Source organism: Thunnus maccoyii, chromosome 19, assembly GCF_910596095.1.
Source record: "Thunnus maccoyii chromosome 19, fThuMac1.1, whole genome shotgun sequence".
Lineage (NCBI taxonomy): Eukaryota > Metazoa > Chordata > Actinopteri > Scombriformes > Scombridae > Thunnus > Thunnus maccoyii.
In genome coordinates, this window is record NC_056551.1 from 14,667,260 (window position 1) to 14,686,857 (window position 19,598).

A 19,598-nucleotide genomic window follows, 5' to 3' on the forward strand; every position below is an offset into this window, starting at 1 on the left:
CGCAATGTTTTGATTTATCACTCCTCAGATTGTACTCAAATGCAGCAAGTAGTTTTCAAGGGATTTACTCCACAGTCACGTTATGTCGTGAAATTGTGTTGTGAACTAAATGAATAACTTTGTAAAGGAATGTGCAGTGGTGTCTAGTAACGTTGATGGTTTCTATTTGCGAACTGCATGTTTTCAAGCTTTTCTTTCACAGGGTCAGTAGAGCTGCAATGATTAATCAAGTAGTTGCCAACTATTAAATTAATCACTATCTTGATGATCAATTAATTGTTTTGAGTCTCTCTTTTTTTGTGAAGAAGAAAATTTCCTAATTTCAGTTTCTCAATCGGAATATTTTCTGGTTTCTTCAGTCCTCTGTGATGATACACTGAATGTCTCTGGATTGTGGACAAACCAAGACATTTGAGGACGTTATCTTGGGCTTTGGGATACAGTTCAGATTTTTTTCCACCATTTCCTGACATTTATGGACCAAACAACTAATCTATTAATCGAGAAAATAATCAGCAGATTACTTGACAATGAAAATCATTCTTAGTTGTGGCCCTCCTATCATGTACTTAGAGAATTAAACTTTCACAACAGCTCAGTATCTGGTAGTAACGTGAGGGATGAGCTGAGCAAAAACACAAAAGTCAAAGTGTGCAGACAGTAGTATTAGTGGTATTTCTGCTGAGGAAATGCACAAGTGAGACTTCTATGGCATTTGTTCTTATTTGGCAGTTTAACATGGGAAGACAAAATGTGGTAGAAAGGGACAGTATTAAAGGATCCAGGTAGATATTAAATTAAAATTCCACATTAACATGTAAGGAGCAATGCCAACTGCTTATTGTTGTGACCTTTATACAACATTACAATACAAATATGAGTAAGTACATGTATAATAAATAAGTAAAAATAACACAACAATACTAACTACAGCCTGTGTTTACATAGCATGATTCAAAACAATTGACAAAGGGCATCATATGTACAAAGGATTAGCTCCAGGCTGTCAGATTTTAGAGATATACTGCGATACATGATTACCTGTCCCACACACCAAATCAAAGCTTCCTGTGATTTATATATGCAGCATTTCAACCAACTACATGTTATCCTCAGGCAGACCAACTACTGCTCTTGGTGTCTGTTGTAGATTTTATAGTTATACCAGTAGTTTTGTAATTAATAGTTGTCTTCCTAATTATTAAGATTCTTCCACACACAATTCTGTACAGAGGGCCTCTGCAGTTGGCTACTGTATGCCTGTTGTACTAACCTCAACCACCAATATAACAGGGTATTTTACTCCAAGGGTGATTTGTATTTTCACAATGCAGAGAAAGATCAACTTAATTCTAGATGGATTCTAAAGACGTGTCTTATGTGCCACAAATTTCGAGATGAAAAGAGATATAAATAGTTAAACCTCCTGAAACTACTGTTGACATGAAAATTATAAAGCCAGATGAGCTGAGCCTGTACAGCCCAGCCTATACGCAGGCTACTTATGCAATATGGTCCTTACGTGTCTATGTACTTGTTATTAACTGGCAGGTACCATATTAAATGGCAAAAAATCCACACTACTCACTGAATCAGAAAATAGTATAATCAACGAACAGTAGCTAATGTTAATACGGTGATAAAGAATACTGAGTGTCAATCTTCTCTTTGTGAAATATAATAAGTTAGATGGGTCGTTTAAAGAGGTAAGGGCCAAAAATTTGGTAAATTTTTCTGAAGTCCAAATGTACACACAAAAAATGTATTTGCTTTTTTTGCATTCTATTGCAAAACTAATATTACTTGTAGTAATGACAACATCATCCATAAATCATTAAATACAGGGTCAGGCTAAGCCATTACCATCCATATACAGGGCATGCAACTGCACTCGAGGCCTCTAGGTGGGCCACTAACACTGCCTGCCCCACTGACTAAGCTCTCAACAGCTTTCAACACATTTACAACAATCACTGATGACTCAGTGGGAGATGTCACACCCTGGTTTGATTCCTCAACAAAAAATATGAAATGTTATGTGCCCTGAAACAGATATATCATTTAGGCCAGAAACATTTGTTTTAGGCTCAGACAATCAAGCAAATAAGTGTCACAATATTGCTGAAACACTAAATATGTAAAACATACCAGGGAAGCGAGTCCAAACTGTTTTACCAGTTTAGGTACAACAACCAAGAGGAAATTACTGTCCACACATTTTTTCAAAGGGGTGTAAACACACAGTTTTAGCCTTCTTTCCGTAGTGCACAATTTTGAATGATACAACAAAGGATGAGAAGCATTTAAGGACCAACAGATAAGGAGTGGAGGTATCTGAGATAACTGAGAACCATCTGTAGGCCTATTGATAAGCGGTAAATATTTTCTGAATGTAAAGAAAATATGCAGCCACAAGAGAATTCATGCAGCATCCATCCAGGTGACACATCAGAATTAATATTTTGGATGTGTCATTCAAAAGACACCTGAAAGTACTCATGTATGGTTTCAAGAAGGCATCATACATGTTAAAGTACACATTTCTATATTTTAGCTGTAAATTTCTTTAATCCAAGTCAAATTATAAAAACAGTAGTCAGCAGTCAGTAAAAAACATCTTTTAACCAACCCCATAGTCTAGTAAGCCACAGGCTTACGCCCAGGTCTGATAAGTATTGTATTTCAGGCGTGAGCATTTTTTCACAGATCATTCTGAATTTGGGGTCAATATCCCTCTTCATGTTGTACCCCAGGATGGAAGACTCTCCTACTGGCTGCCAGGGCAGGAAACGTCTGTTCTGAATCTTTTGGGCTTCAACCGCATGTCCTCCCTCAATACAGATGGCCCTCATTTCAGCATTTCTTCTCCTCAGCTCGTTTACTTCCTGTTTCATTCTCTCTTTCCCATATGCTTCTACTCTGGCCCAGAAGGTAGCATTGAAGTGCTGATAGAGTCTCCAATCAGCCCCGTTCCACTGTAAAGCTTTGGCTCTCAGCTCAGGGGTCAGTCGAGATACAGATGAGCTCTTGCGAGCGTTGAGCTTAAAATAAATGATATCTTCCATAGTCCAACAGAGCGCGTCCTTAAGCAGGATAAGAGATTCTTCAAAATATTCTGCTATGAGCACCAGATGAAAACGTTTCGATAAGTTATGAATAAACCTCATCACACGGGGATCATCTGCCTCGAGGTTGTTATCAAAACCAAAGTCAAAAAAGAGCAGATTTTTAAGATAGAATGAGTTGTAAGCCTCTGGACTGTAGAAGGTGTGAGGATTATTTAGAAACTCTGCCAGCTTGTTCTCTCCACTGATCCTCCACGTGAGGGGAACTGCTCTGTGGTAGTAATGGAAGGAAGACTCAAAGAGATCCACGGGGTCACGTAAGATGGTGATGTACACAGCATCTGGAGGCAGGAGCTTGGCTACTTCTTCATGGTCGAAGCGCATGTGGTTGCAAACGATGTTGAAACACTCGCCGGGCTTGTAGTCCTTCACCTGGGAGCACAGGAAAGGCGATGGGTAGAAGAAGTCATTGCGCCCATCGGGGAAGGCAAACTTAAGCTTGTGCTTTTCTCCAAATCTGAAGAGGATGTTAAGTATTGTGCTACTAGCAGTTTTATGGGTCTTCATGAACATGATGTTCCCTGTGGGGGAGCACTCTTCAGACTTTGACTTTGTGCTTTCAGAGGGTGCTGTCAAGTTTCTCTTTAATAATTTTGCCATGCTGAGAGGACATGTGTCTTCTTTGGAGCCCCTACAAACAAATGATATGGATGAATAAGAGATGAACAGCCTCATCTCAGTGAAATAATGCTTGAAATATTTACCTCATCTTCACATGGGTTGTGTTGGTCAAGCAGTACAGTACAAGCATAACGTTGGTCAATAAAATCCAGAGAATCAGCCTTCTTATTACAGGTGTGCACTTACGTCCTTTGATGCCAGACATTATTAAAACCTGAAAATGAAATTAGAGTGCACACATATATATAGGAAAACATTAGAGGCAAATAGGGTTTTGCACACTTTTTTTCCTGAGCTCCCAGAGCCAATGAGCAGCTACATGAAGCTCATAAACAGTTGTAAAGCCCTGCAGCAATTCTTACACACAGGCCAAGTAATTACCCCTTACCTCACCTCATCCCCCCTGTGATGTTGTTATAAAAAGGTCAGGCCTGAGCTATATAAATTCAATGTAACCCAGTATTTATCGCTGCTAAAAAGAAAAGGTTAAACGAAAATCTATATACCTATATAATCTATATAGACTGATAGACTATAGAATCAGAAAAGGGGGGAGAAGAATGGGAGGAGGAAGAAATGTGCTGCATCATTCATTTTGTCAAATAAAACACAGAGCCCCTATGTTGACACTTGAAACATGTTTATGGTTCTTAATTGTCTTTTCAACAATCCGTGGAAATGCAAATAGTAGTGTAGGCAGAACAGCTGAGTGCTCACTTTAGGGAAAGACTGATAACTTTCTTTTGATTTGAAAGTGAAAATGGTAAAAAAATTAAAACAGAGTTCCACCTTTGACACTGGAAAGATGTCTTGATTAAACAACCATTCCAGATAAATTCAAGTAGGTGGTGTGATGTGGACGGGTATACTGCATAGTACCTGCTCTGGTGTCTTATCTTTGACAGTGATAATCATCTGTGTAGGCTGGTGGTGTCTCATATAGTAGTTCAATTAAATAAATTTAAGCTCACACACACACATGCAAGATGTGCTAGCCTGAAAGTAACTCATCATCCTGAAAAATATAAAACTTTCTTTGAAGCTCAAAACAGCCAGGAACAGAGTATATACTTTTACATGGTAGATCAACACAGGAAAACAAATGACGGAGGAATGTAAGCAGGTGGAATACAAGTGAAGAGATTCATTTACCTGCAGGTGACAGTATTAGCGGTGTCCGGTCAAAGATTCTCTACAAGGTGAAAGAAAACCTTCTTATGTTTTGCATGCTGTATACACTCCCTGAAGTCATATCTCATTGGCTGTGAGAACTGAAAGAAAGAAGTCAGAGGTAAATCCTCCTCCCACATTGACTGAACTGGACATAAATCTCTATGGCTGACAAATCATCTTTTAGAAAAATCATCTTCTGGAAGCAGTAAATAGGTTATTTTCTACTTTTAAAACTGGTATTTGAGATGTGTTAAATTGAATCCACCGTGTTTAAATTTGTAGTAAGATAAAGATTTTATGGCTACCAAAATACTAGTTAAAACTCTATGTGAAGTGTTTCTGTGGGTGAATCCTACTTCAAGTAAAATTAACATTGTATTATTAGTGTATTATATAAACACACACACACACACACACACACATACACACACATTTTCACCTTATTTAATCAAATGCACTAGCCTATTTTTTTCTGTGAACCAGCTATTTGAGACAGATTTACCTGTTTGCCAGAGTTTTCAGCTGATCCTGTCCAGAAAAACGGTGCTGGTCATTTGATTCAGACTTTCCTTTAAAGTCTAAATCAGGAAGTCTGAATGGGCATAAGAAGCTGATACCGACAAGTGAGAGCACCTAGGAGTATATAGGCTACAATATAGTATAGACTTGAGTATTTATAGTATATAGTTTAGAGAATATTACAGATCCAAGACGGAACCGACAGAAGGGCGGGACTGAGAGAAAAAGGTGCGATTCCAAATCCATCTGCTACTTCAGCACCTCGGACAGCACCATGGATTTATCAATACACATCAAAGTTGGGCTACTGATATTTCAGTCTAACTTGCACAAACCTCAGTCAGATGTAGGCTAAATGAGTCAGGAAGACTAGACTAACATATTCAACTAAATGACCTCTCTGCACCTGCACTCTCTCTGCTACTAGGGGATGGAGAGGGGGCTGGCAGGTTAACAAGGAGGATGCATTTTGGTCATTTTGCTAGCAAGGGGGATGGCATACCCCATCAAATCGCCTGCTGACATGTGCGCCATTAAATAATAATGTCAGACAAAAGACCACAAAGTAGCTAGAAAAGCTCTTCAGCTCTCTTTCATGTTTTTTAATTGACATTAGTGTTGTTTAACCATCCAGATTATCTGGTTTCACTGCTGTACATTTCAGTAATGTTAATGCAGATTGATAGTTTGAATAGCTTGATTGCTGATGCATTCACACTGTGTATTGTTTGTCCGCAACTGCCATAATTAACATCATACAAGTTAAAATTCTGCTTGTATGGTGGCTTGTAAGGTTTTTTTACATTTCCAGAGAGTGAGTGAAGGAATCCAGAGAGAGGAGGCAGAAGCGAGGAAGAACTACAGGATGTAATGGTGTTGAAAGAAAGACAAGGAGAAAGTAAAGAAGATGCAACTGATTCAAGAAAGAAAAGTTTAAGGAGGAAAGAGAAACACATAGAAGCAGCCCAGGTGTCAGGTGATGGAGACACATGAACAAATTCAAAGCAGGAAAACTGGTAAGGAACTTGCACCTGTATTAAGATGAATTACTATTCTGGTAAATATTTTTAAAGGCACGATCTGTTATCCAAATGTACACTAAAGGGCATCCCCATTAATAAAAGTCAAAGCAAAGGTTAAAACCTGCTATAAAAGGACTTACAGATCTTTTAATACAGGTACTAAGGCCACACAACAACTCTATTGACATGATGTTTTCTTAAGCTGTTAAAAGGTTGTTGAACTCAGTAACTGTTGTAAACACAGAACTAGAGCAAATAGTTTCAGTTAGGATGAAACACAAAATGCTGATTCATCATTCACCTGATTCATCTATAAATCAAACTAATGTCTTGATTTGGCTTTAAGTTTGAGCAAATTAATTCCCCATGAGTCAGTTTTGTTATTTTGTTATATTCCTAATAATGATCTATATTAAGGACCATATGGAGGGTGTGAAATCAAGATTTGTTCTTTAAGATAGAGAATCATTGGTCCATCTATCCATCCATAAGGCCTTGCGGCTTTGTGTATTAAAGTTCACAACGTGCATTCTTTGTGTTAATTTCAGCTACAGTGTGATTGTGATCTTCTTCTTGTCACATTGTTCTTGGCTGGGTGGTTGCATTCATGTCCTAAATTTAAATACCATTAAGCAATATGATTTAACACTTAATTAGCTCCCACCAACCCCCTAATATAAGAAGTATGAAGTATTTATATTGTATTAATTATATTGTATTACTGTTATAGGGAAGCCAACAAAAATAGTTGCCAGGATATCATGTGTGTAAAAAAAAATACTATATTATAAAATAAAATATTATTTTATTAATCCCATCACTGAGGCATAACAATGAAGTAATAAATCACAAAACAATGAGATAATATAATTGGGATATACATAATTAAATAGAATAAAAATTAAGTCTGGGAATAGAAGCTGAACTAAAGACTGGGATCACATTTTAACTGTAATATGAATTGAATGTATTATGCAGTATAGTGTCACGGTAATACACACTGCTCATTAGCAAGTAGGTAATAATGTCTGCTGTACATCTTAGGCCCCAAAAAGTTTTCATAATAATGATATTAATAGCTGTAAAACAAGCTGTACAGATAGATAGATAACATTTTGAGGGTCGTGTCCTGTGTTCATATATCCAAACACACCAGAGAGCACACCCACAGCTGTGTGTTGTGTTGTGATGTGTGGCAGACTGTTTTTTTGTAGTCTCCAGATACCTGAATGAGGTGCTGCCTCAGCTGCTGTTGACTTTGGAAGCTGCTGAATCATCTGATTAAGTGGGTCACATCAGTTTGGCAATGGGAGCCCACTGGATTAAGTGTGGCAATGACCGTAGTTGTTGATGTCACTAACATCAGAATACGTCAGCAAGGACAATCAGACATGACGCTGAGAGATAAGCTCAGGGTTGCGTCTGTCCAGAGTTGGGTGCTACAGGAAGGACAGTAGTTGGAGTTTGGGTACCTTTAAGGCAGCAACAGACCGCCTTAAAATATAATAATAATGTGTAACCTTTCAATTTTCTAACTCTAGATCCTTCCCCAACAACTAATAAACTTAACAGACATTTGCAGCTTGGTATTGTTTAGGAAAATGTTCATTTCCAGCATTCACAGCTGCAGTAACAGTAAACATAACTCAGGTTTCTTTTCAAGTTGTCTGTATTTTATTGTTTCAAAACAATAATTACATATATTTTACAACTGTACAACATATGGTTTATACTGATACAGCAGTGATTAGGAAACCAAACAAAAAAGAACGAAAAACATCAAAGCAACTGCACAAAAATAAGACCATATTTCTTACTGCATTAACAAACGTACTAACAGTGTGGAACATTCAAGGTGAAAGACACACTAAAATTAACTCAAATGACTGACCTTTATCAAATCCTCATGGCTACAGTACTGTACGTAAAATACACATCACGCAACTGTAATTCAACCAACTTAATTAAGTTTAGTCGTGTCTCCAAAAGTACCCTGTATATTTTATTTAAAGTCATAACATTTTAAAATTTTACGACTTTTACAAAAGTTTAAGGACATTTTATCGTATTGTTTCACTTCCAGTCCTTAAAAACATTTGAATTTAAATAATTTTTCTATCACTTTCATTCAAACGATCTTTAAATAGACTTCCTTGGGTGACACAATTACAAGTGATTCACAGGCTATGGGCAGCACTGAAACCAGAGACACTGACAGAACCAGTCTTTCTGAACCCTTCTCTACAATAACAAACTGAACACCACAGGCTCTCTTCTCCCACAGCAGCTTATGCAACAGAGCAGGTGTTCTTACGGTACTTGAGTGCGGTTTTTCTGTTCTGCTTTGACCACGTGTTGCTGTTACTGTCCATGTTTGATGAACAGAAGATGTTCTTGACTTCAGAGAAATCTGAAGTCATCAGGACCATCTGGCACATGTCAACTATAAACCACACTAGGACAACAGTAAGAGGTGATGATGGTTAGCTTCTGCAGGAGGATCATCTGGTTTGTAATGCTGCATTTACTGTACATGCTTTAATGAACAACAGATTACATCTTAAAACCAGGAGTATGAATATAGAGCTTTACAAATCTAAGACATTTTTATGTAATCAGATCCCTATGCTGCACAATAATTAAATTATTTGTTCAGATAAATTAATGTACAGTAGATTGATACAATGACACACATAAATCAAATAAACATGCCAAAATAATTTAAAATCTCCATGTGTATGAGTGTACATTAACAAAAACAAAACAAGTTCTACAGTACAGTTAATCTCATGAAAACAATCATTAGGCACTTCTGAGTTACAGTTACATAATATACACTTAACACTGAACAAAGGACACAGTGAGTGTCAGCTCCTACATACAATAAGCCACCTTTGGGTAACTATACATACACAATATACTTTTCTTATCCTCCATGCTGTACATGAGAAAGGATTGACATTTAGAGGTATAATCAGTTGCAGTTCTTTTAAAAAAGGAGCATGTTTTTCCAGTGTTGAATCTGATGATTACCATGGCATTTTTTTTTTAAGTTAAATAACCAAATACTGATTTAAAAACTAATATCAATCATCACTTGTTGATGGAGAAGCATATGAATCTCCACAATGTATTGATTGGGCCATGTTTTAAAACCTTCCTTATTAAATAACAAGCAAAAGACACCTCCAATACAAACCAAATTACACTTGCAACACCTGTCAGAAAATCACAAACTTTCTCCCACACTTTGCAACCAAACAAGCAAAGGAAGGACATTAATCTTCCTCTACAAAGAACAGTTAGTGGTACAGTTAAGATGATGGAATGCTTAAAGACATACTGCAGTTAGTATGTTATCGCCTTGTGATTCAGTAGACAGGCTTGTAGAATATCTGACCACCCAGCACCCTGCGTTTCAGCTCCTTCCACAGCAGGCTGCGCTCTCTCTGGGATCCCTTCATGAAGCCGCGGTTCTCTTGAGCACGGCGAGACAGATAGGGAATGACCTCGTTGACTGGGCCATACGGGACGTACTTGTAGACAGGGAAACCTGCTTGACCTTTATTTCAACACAGAGCAAGGAGACACGTTTTACTCCAAATGTTAAGTCCACTATCTCCCCCATATCTGTATTCCAGCTCATGACTTTGTATGTAATGTGCAACAGCAGCGTTCAAATATGGATGCAGCAGAGAAGCAGCCAGAGTAGCTCTATTTCTAATGATTAGAAACACTAAAGAAGTTTTTATGTGTAGTCATTAAGCTGATAATAGCTCATAATGATATCAAGACATAACAATAAATGAATTTATGGTGAATAAATATTATATTAAGATAACAATGATATGTAAAAATGTGGTTTTGATATCAAGTGATATGACAAGGTCAAAATAGCCCTTATGTCCTGCTGGTGCAGGAAATGTTAGGGCTGCTACAGCATTAATTCTCACTATTCATCTGCAATAAAGTATTCAACTAGAAACATTGCACCACTATTTAAACAGTAACACATTATTAAAAATCAAAACTCTCTGCCGTTTACATGTGGATGAGGTTGAAGTATTGCCTAATTTACCAGTTTTCTGTCTGTCACTTGCACAACACATTCAGACAGATCGTTGGAATCGTCTTTATCATGATATTGTAGAGAGGGTTTCTTCATACAACAAACATTTTGTAATAGACATTTAAGGTCGTTGAAGGCCTGGAGATGTTTGTTCGCATGATATCTATGGAGTGGGTAGACCATTTCTAAGGTCAATGGCCGTGTGTGTTATGAAAAGTCGACATCTGTAGGGATTAACTTTCAGTGGCCACATGACTATGTGATGTAAGACTCTGTGATTCCATAACTTTCTGTTTACTTTTAGCATCTGAGCTGTGTGCAACATACCTAGTGGGAAGCTGATCTGGTCACACATGCCCAGCAGCTGTCCAAAGTAAACTTTATTCTCAGTGGGGGAAAGGCCCATCTCATTCATCCTGAAAAAACAGAAAAAAACACACACGTTAAAGGGCTGTTACATAATGAGAGCTGGAGTGTGGCATTCCACTACTGATGTGGCAATTTCATTCTCTAAATCCTATAACTGCTTTGGACAATTGACAAAGAATACGTTTTACTTAGAGCAATATCCTAGAGCATTAGTATAAACCAATACAATTCATCCTTTATGAATGAGGGGTTTAAGGCATTCATGTATGTTCAAACAAAATCTGCACTTAAGTAAATGCAAGATGTTCTGTTTCATGCAACCTTGAGACAAAACGTACATTTGTAGGGTAAATTTCACTGTGTCCTCGTTGTGAGTTGCGACCATGATATTAGCTTTCCTGCTGTGTTCGATCTCCTCCAGCACGTACTCCAAACACCTGGACAAACAACAAGGCAGATGTTTAGAACTTAGGAATGTTCTAGCTGAACCGCAGAAGGCCTTGATAATAATTCAAGACTTACTTGTGATACATCCTGTTAGTGGCCTCATAGTCCGGGTTAATTGGGTCTTCGTAGCCAATCTCAGTGGCCCTGGCTCTTTCTTGGTACATGTAGGCTCCACGAACCAGCTTGGCACCAAAGTACCAGCCCTCCCTCCGTGACAGCTCAACATCCACAGTTACGTTGTCATAAGCTTCCTAAAAGCAACAAAACAGATAAAACCCACAAAAGAATAGGACAGGTTAGCACATAGCTCTTTGCACATGGCTAAATTAAAACCATCCTTACAAAACAAAAGCTGTTCTTTTTGGTTTAATATTCAAGGGCAAAAAAAAACATACAGTGCGCACTTATGAGAACAGAAACAAGACTTAAACGGAAAATGTGATAAACAAATGCAGTGCACAGAAGCATGCAATTGTCCTCTAATGGAACACCTGTTTAGGCTATCTATTCAAATGATTTGTTACTGGTGACGATTGTATAATATGTGAACTCACCTTGAGGTAACACTGATAGGTGTTGAAAATGATTGGCTTTTCTCTGTTGAATTTCCTCTGCATTTCCAGGGCCAGTCGACTAATAGCTGGTTGGAAGTATGTCTGCTCTGCATCCACCATTAGCCTTACACCGTTCTGCATAGCATGCTGGAGCGCACAGAGAAACAGTATTTACAGTTTACATGGTTCAGTGTGCACAAGACAAACAGTTTAGTTCAAGAAAGACATTTCAGTTCTCATTTCTTGGAAATAAAAGAAGTTCTTTGATTACAATAAAATATCTCTGTTATTGTATTAATATATTTATTTTCATAGTTATTTAATAAATGCACTTTTATTCATTTTATTATAAGTGAAATTACCTTGGCCAGAACATCCACTCGCTGCAGCATTCTCTTCATCTGTCTCTCCTCCTCAGCTGTAAACTTGTTCAATAAAGGTTCCAGCTGACCTGTCTGCACAACAAACACACAAAACATCAATTCAATTTGCTTTCAAAAGCCATCTTGGAAAGCCCACAAACTCTATCAGCATGTGACAGACATGGGTGGATGAGAGCGAGAGCAGCATGAGTCTCTCTGGCATTTTGTCTCGTTTCAAAACTGAAACACCAAGATAGAGTTTCTTAACTGTCCTCTCTGGCAGTGGCTACATTATCATGCACTTCAACTCAATGTATACAAAGCACTGCAGAAATCTACAGAGCACTGTTAGTCCCAAAAGATGTTATGTTTTTACCTCATCAGAACAAAATGTTTACTTGTTAGGAAGAAGATATGATATTGCGCCAGCAAGTAATTATCTTGTGGAAAGAAGATCCATTTCTTGCGCCAGCAAGACTTGCATCAACATGTTCACATAATATTATGAAGAACTCCACGTTCTGATGGGGAAACAAAAACAGTTGCCATACCTTTCTATTTTACTAATTTGTTGTTTACATCACTATCTGTTTATTACCCCATTAACTGTATAATTACATTTACCTGTAAAATTTACACATTTATCTTTATGAGGGAATCAGAAATAAAATGTGCTTGAAGTATATCGTACTACACCTAAGATGGGTTTCTGTGATCAAATGCTGTATCACCACTGGAGAATTGCTCCTTTTGTAAGATTATTTTAAGGCCTTCTCTGTTTTACTGCACAGTTCACAGGGAGAGGGTATGAGGAGAGCAAACCACTAAATATTTACATGACAATCACTCACCTCAAGGTTTGGCACCATAAGCAGATTGGAGATTTTTGTTGTATCGTTTATTAAACTGTTCCAGTCCAGCAGATCTATCGTTCTGGGATAAGAATGGAGAAAAATATGAATCAGCATATGTAAATTACAGTAAAATTTAAATAATGAAATTCTTTCAGAATGTTTTACTAGCAGATTAATTAGTGTTGTGAACTAAGAAGAATGAACTACAGGTCTTTTGATACTTGTCTGTATATAATTAGCATTTCAAGCTAAACACCCCGTTTTTTGGGGTTTTTTTTCAAGAAATTTAGATCAAATATTTCATTTTATTGATATATAAAATGTATTATTGTGAAGTACTTGTTGTTAGTAATGAACTAATGAGTGACTATCTTACCCTGACAAACCCAGCTTCTCTCCAGTAAACCAATTCTCAATGTCATCCTTGGCGCCAACACCCAGCTTAGTCAAACTTTCCTACAAAGAAATATTTCAATCATTAAAAATAAAACATACATTGCATGTATGCACTGAATGTTAGTGGGATGAAATACCACCAGCAAGTGAGTACTCTTTTATTATATTACTTGTTATAAAAGAAGTTGATCATTGCTTTAACAAAGGACATGGCAATAAAAGCCATGAAGGCTTTAACACAACTAAACCAACTTAGAAACAACTAAAAAAGGTTTGAAGACATCAGTTATACTGTACATGATCCTGCATTAGACTTTGCTGAAGTCTACAAGACAAACCTTGAGTTGTTCCAGTTCCAGTTTTTGTTCCAAAACCATCATTTCAGATTTTCCTTGTTGTGCTGCGAGGAAGTTAAAGAACCGTCTCCACTTTACCAAGACTTCCGAAAACTGGAGCTGTTCAGACACAGAGCCAATATAAAATAACCAAGTTACAATACTGCATTTGAACCATATTGTGATGTGGTTAGCTGGGCACATCGGTATTGTATTTGCAGACAATCACACCTCTTGTTCACTGTCAATTGACATATAATTTTTTAAATTTTTGTCTGAGAATTTTTGTGTGACATTTAGGTGTGAATCTACCAAATGACACAGGAAATGGCTCTCCCCACACCTGACATAGTTTCTCTCTTTCCCTCAATATTGAAGACATGAAGTGAAACTTACAAGGAACTGTGGGCGTCCCAGAGCAGTCATTTTGATGGCAGAAAATCCATCTGCAGAGGCTCCCCCTGAAAGGCAAAATTGATAAGAAATTTGATGTCACCCAATTTATTTTACTTAATTCAATGCTCTCATTTACAGAAGCGCATCACATTCAACAAAAAAAAAAAATTGGAGGCCTTATCTCATAATTATGACTGATAACAACCTAAACCTTATCTCATAATTACAAGACCCAGATCTCTCGTAATTATGTGATAGCAAGTCTATTATGAGATATAGAAGTCATAATTACGAACTAAGGCCTCCAATTGTTTTTTTCTGATGAATGCAATGCCCCTCTGTACTCAGTTCTATTGCTAATTGACCTTTAATTACAATAGCCCTTATAATAATAATAATAATAATAATAATAATAATAATAATAATAATGATATAACTAACTCACAGATATTATCTTCCTTTATTGCTTCTTTAGAAACCTATCTACTTACCAGAGGCTTTAATGCAGTTTATGAATGTCTCCATTTGGTTGTCACATTTGGCCTCGTCTGCATAGAAGTAGGTGCGAGCACTTATAACGCCTCCACGTCTGTCCCCAAACTGACGATGGGCCTTGTACTTCCTCTCACGATGATCAGCATCTGGTGTGAAACGAAGATATCATGAACTACTTTACATAGCAAAAGAGTTTTCACAGACTTAAAGCTGCATTTTCAAAGATTTTTGACAGAATTTTTAATTTTGATGAGCTATTAATCAGGAGGCAAACATCACTGGGAGATAAATGTTTTGATGAATTTTCTACTTATGTGATTATTGCAACCATAATTTTCAAAACTTACATAAGTAACCATATTTTCAAGTTATAAAAGGTATTTTTTCTTTAGTGCACAACTTGACTTTTTGGTCAACAGAATATTTATAGTTATTGTATTGACATTGATACGACTGCCAACCAGAAATACTGACACTAGAAATATTCATTAAGTTGTTATTGATAAATTAACATTAACAAAATTCATTATCAGACCGGAGAAAGAGCTGTTAGGTGAGTGACATACTTGAGTCTCAAACATCAACCCTGTAACATGAACCAAGCTTCTGCTCACTGTACCCACTGGCTGAACATTTCAGGCCACTAGATCCAGATATGACCGGTTACTATTCCAGTCTACACTACCTGGCCACATGACTGAACATACCAACCCTGACACATGTGTTGCACTCAGGCCAAACTGAAGCAACTGAACATTAAACCAGTAGTTCAGTCACTGCAAGCCTTGCCTGCAGACTGTACACCAGTCCCTTGGTCAATGAATCATGCAGGAGCTGATGATACACATAAATGGGAAATCAAACAACTACATTACATTAAATACAATTCTCAAAATTAGATTCAACACATATACACACCTGGACTTTCTTTCTCTGCTTCAGAAACACAGGAACTGAAAAAGAGGGAGAGTTTGGCATCGGATTAGAGCAGCAAACATTACTGTCACTGCAACTACCTAAAACAATTTTCTTTTCTACACAACAAATGGAGAAGAGATTACACTATCTATGCTCTTTCATGCTGCCAGAGCCTATTGATAGTTTGATAACGTCTTATGACACTTTTATTGTTGCAAATTCATTAATAAAGACATACTGCCAACTATAAACACAAAACAAGAAAGTTTTCTACTGCAACCTAAAGAGAGTAGATTTTGAAATATGGTAATCACAAAAAAGAAGTCTTAAATGCTGAGGTAAGGCAAATGTTTTCCTTTCACAAGTCAATTCCACAATCTTGCTGAGACCTTGTTTTTTGCAGTATTGATGAGCTCCTTTCATAGACATGTTGTGATATGAGAGAACTGTCAGGTAACTACTCTGTTCACTGTGTTGTCTTTTCTGTGGAGCTAACAATCTGTTCTGTGAATTTAACAGAGTTTAGATGAAGATAATTGGAATGCTACTCAAGTTTTTTGGATTTAGTTCATCATGTGTATGTTCGTGCTTAGTGAGCTAATCCTCAGTTAAAAAATAATCTTATTGCCTTCTCAGAACATTGCATAACACTTCTGTGAGTATGCGTGTGGGTGTGTGTGGCCCATTAAGGGATCCAGCACATTACTCTAAAAGGCTGGCAGTCTTTTCATGCAGCACATCCCCCAGCTGAACAACTAGCTCAACCAATCAGAGGAGAGGGGTCTGTCCTAGCCAACCAATAGGAGACAAGCACTGTTTTGCCACTGGAGCCGAAATAAAACACATTGGGGTTTGATTACAGTGTGTTCGTGTGGAGGAAACGTACTGTGGATCGTGTGACTCAAATTTATTCGATAAGCAGCGTAACAGAAGCCAGGCATTAAGTGATAAGATAACAATGAATGAATATAAAAGTATAACTCATTCAGTTGATATTTGGGCGTGTGCTATAAAGTAGTCAGAGTGTAATTTGCAGAGGGACAATATATAACGCAGACACGGGTGAAAGAAAAAATCTCAAGTCTACTAACAGATTATTAAACTAGAGTGGTTTTATCGGACATTTTATCTGTATTTCAAACATCAGTGCTGTACGTTTTAACTAGTGAAATGACGCCTTAGTCTGCATATATTGTACTGTGGCCCCTTTAATATTTACACATTTCCACAGTCAAGGATGACTTTTACGTGCCCAATGACCTTTAAAGAACATTTTCCAAAATAATTTTGGTTTACCTGAAATGTACAATCTAAGTCAAGTAGTTATACCTCACCATCTAACTAAACAACTCACTGTAGTAGAACTGATATTGGACTTCCTATATCATACGTATATATTGTACTTCATTCCTGTAATTGCTCTTCCCAATATGAAGCTCCTACTACAACCATGCATGGAGAGGGGGGGAGGGTTGGGGTCTCCCTATCAATAGCCTCTTCAAGTGTCTTCCAGTTTTCCAGGTTTCTTGGGTCAGGAACAGTTACGCCCCTTTGCAACAATGTATGCAATACTGAGCTTAAAAATAAACCTGACCCGACAAGCTTTTAGAATTTGGTATGTTACATAACTCATGGCTCCTCATGTTGTGCACATAGGGCATATATTAAAGGTGAAATACTGATTAACTATGCCACAGAGGTGTGGAGGTTTAACCACAAACCTCAACAAGAAAGTAAGCCTACATACTCAGTCTTTTCACAATTCCTGCCCAGTCAGATGTAAACATGACTTACTCCATTTCCTTCTTCTCTGCCTCCTCTTGTGTCAAGTCCTCTTCAACACTATAGTCCAAAACTGCCCCCACACCAAAGGCCTGATTCTTCTGGATTAAAGGTTTGATGGAGTTGTGGTCTTCCCCTGCCACAAATTGGCCATAGAAGGTCATCTTCATCATCTTATCAAACATCCTTTGACCAAGAACCTTCTTACTCAGCTCCATCAACTGAAAACAAAACAGCAACAAGTTATTCTTCCTCAGTAGTATATTATTTAGCATCATTATAATAACCTACCCTCCATACCATTAGATAGATAGATAGATAGATAGATACTTTATCAATCCCAAAGGGAAATTTAAATATTACAGCAGCCAGCAATGAGGTAAGAAACAATAAGGTAAAAAAGAGGCAATAATACAATGACTAACTAAATAAACTAACTCAAATATCAACAAAAATAAATAGAACAGATAGCAGATATAGCACTAACGTTATATTTGACTTTCTTGCTCATTCACTTAATTGCTAAGCTGTTACACATTAATTCAGGTGTTTTCAATTCTACCCACCAAATTACCCAGTTGAAATGTATTATTTCCTCATTACAGATGCAGTTGAGCTAACCTTTGAACTTAACTCACCTCTTTGTTCTTCTCAACGAGGAAGTCAAATGTACAAAGCTTGAAGACCAGCAGACTTCGGAGCAGCTCAATGTTATCTTTGCTCCTGTAGGCTTCCTGGGTGTTGTCGAAGTCAATGTGGATTTTATTCAACTGTGTGTTTGTAACACTTTTGGTCTGGCTGATGAGTTCAACCGGTTCAGTTTCCACCACGGTGCAGCCATCCATCTGTTGCTCTTTCTCTTCATGGCTCTTGGTGGATGCCACTGTTGAGCGATACCTTCCAGGTGAAACGCGTATTTTCTTGATGTTGCCGCAGTTTGTCTTAATAAGACCTGCTACAAACTTAGTGTACGACATTCTCTTTTTTTAAACGCAGAAGACCAGGAACCGGTAGTAAGTCACCTACCTCACCGAGCTGTGCCGTTGTTAAGATGTTGCTCGGCAAGCGCGCGCTGAGCAGTTTCATTTGATGCTGGGGGGGGTGGGCGGTGCCTCTCGTTACGTCACGCTGTCTGGCATCACGCGCGTACATTTGACTGCCAGTGCATGTTCTCGCACGTGACATGAAAGTCCCTTGCAAACTCCAGTAAGATTAAAAATAAATAAAAACAAACAAACAAAAAGTTTACATGAATTTAATTTCTGATTTTTGGCTCCTTTTATTGGAATCGCTGTTTTCACAAATGAACTGTTAATCTAACCTATTTCCCCGTCTTCCCCCTTGAACAGGTTTAAATTTGTAATAATCTTAATCCACACGGACAGTAAGCAATGAATACTTCATATTTCAGTCAAGGCGAGATACAATGTTTTACATTCTGTTTCAGCTCTTCATTGATGCTTTTTATGAAATATTCAAACACAAGACTCCTTGTGGCTGCACCGTTCCATCAAAGGAAAATATTCTGTCTTGTGCATAATTTCATACACATTGCCCCAAAATTCAGTCTGACATATTTGGTATGTTTGGAATCTTTGGGATCACCTCTAGAATTTAAAATATTTGAAAAGTCATCTGGGTTTGAACAAAGTTTGGCTGCACTGCAAGAGTCTGAGTACCAACTTGCCAGCCTACCACTGCACACTTATGTTTTTGGTACTTTGTCCATCCTTAAGTAAAGTCTTTCTGTTATTTTGTCTCTCCTATAGGGGCTCCAGACCCTTTCAGTAAAATCAAATGCAACCACACTACAGCCTCAGACAAAAATGATTATTACATCTTTCACATGGGTAATATAGTAGTATATTACAGGGCTAATTGCATTGGATTCCATTTTGCCTACTCTATATACAGGTGTTCAGTTTATCTGAGAGTTTGGTATCTCTTCATTTGCAGTATCTTTGAACTTGAAATGTATGTCACCTGTCTGCATTCAGAATTTGTGTATACAGTGATTGATGACAACTCTCTGCCTTAACATTACACATGTATATTGACAGAATTAGTTATCCTCTCTCAATGTAGATGGTTTTATTAGAATGTTTCCTATTGTGTTGTAAGGTTTGTTTATATCAGTTTAGCAAAGTAATAATTGTGACGC

The 19,598-nt window shown here is 37.5% G+C and overlaps 2 protein-coding genes across 2 annotated transcripts; both read right to left on the minus strand.

Annotated features, from left to right (window-relative positions):
- Positions 1-2,603: 2,603 nt before the first annotated feature.
- Positions 2,604-5,009, minus strand: gal3st1b (galactose-3-O-sulfotransferase 1b). The gene is made up of 3 exons (XM_042396123.1): positions 4,899-5,009; positions 3,830-3,960; positions 2,604-3,756 (listed from the first exon to the last, which is right to left on the minus strand). The coding sequence occupies exons 2-3, from the start codon at positions 3,949-3,951 to the stop codon at positions 2,604-2,606; spliced, it is 1,275 nt and encodes a 424-aa protein (XP_042252057.1). The 5' UTR covers positions 3,952-3,960; positions 4,899-5,009.
- Positions 5,010-8,111: 3,102 nt separating this feature from the next.
- On the minus strand, positions 8,112-18,633 carry prodha (proline dehydrogenase (oxidase) 1a). The gene is made up of 14 exons (XM_042396018.1): positions 18,076-18,633; positions 17,450-17,658; positions 15,656-15,690; positions 14,734-14,883; positions 14,243-14,307; positions 13,850-13,966; positions 13,492-13,571; positions 13,113-13,194; positions 12,262-12,354; positions 11,900-12,046; positions 11,421-11,596; positions 11,237-11,335; positions 10,857-10,945; positions 8,112-10,022 (listed from the first exon to the last, which is right to left on the minus strand). The coding sequence occupies exons 1-14, from the start codon at positions 18,412-18,414 to the stop codon at positions 9,832-9,834; spliced, it is 1,872 nt and encodes a 623-aa protein (XP_042251952.1). The 5' UTR covers positions 18,415-18,633; the 3' UTR covers positions 8,112-9,831.
- Positions 18,634-19,598: the final 965 nt, after the last annotated feature.

Coding starts and splice junctions, on each gene's coding strand:
- gal3st1b (XM_042396123.1), bottom strand. CDS start 3,951: ATGTCTGGCATCAAAGGACGTAAGTGCACACCTGTAATAAGAAGGCTG. Junction 3,757..3,829: donor ACAACCCATGTGAAGATGAG/GTAAATATTTCA, acceptor ATTTGTTTGTAG/GGGCTCCAAAGAAGACACAT.
- prodha (XM_042396018.1), bottom strand. CDS start 18,414: ATGTCGTACACTAAGTTTGTAGCAGGTCTTATTAAGACAAACTGCGGC. Junction 14,308..14,733: donor AAACTGCATTAAAGCCTCTG/GTAAGTAGATAG, acceptor TTTGCCTTTCAG/GGGGAGCCTCTGCAGATGGA. Junction 13,967..14,242: donor TGGGACGCCCACAGTTCCTT/GTAAGTTTCACT, acceptor GTGTCTGAACAG/CTCCAGTTTTCGGAAGTCTT.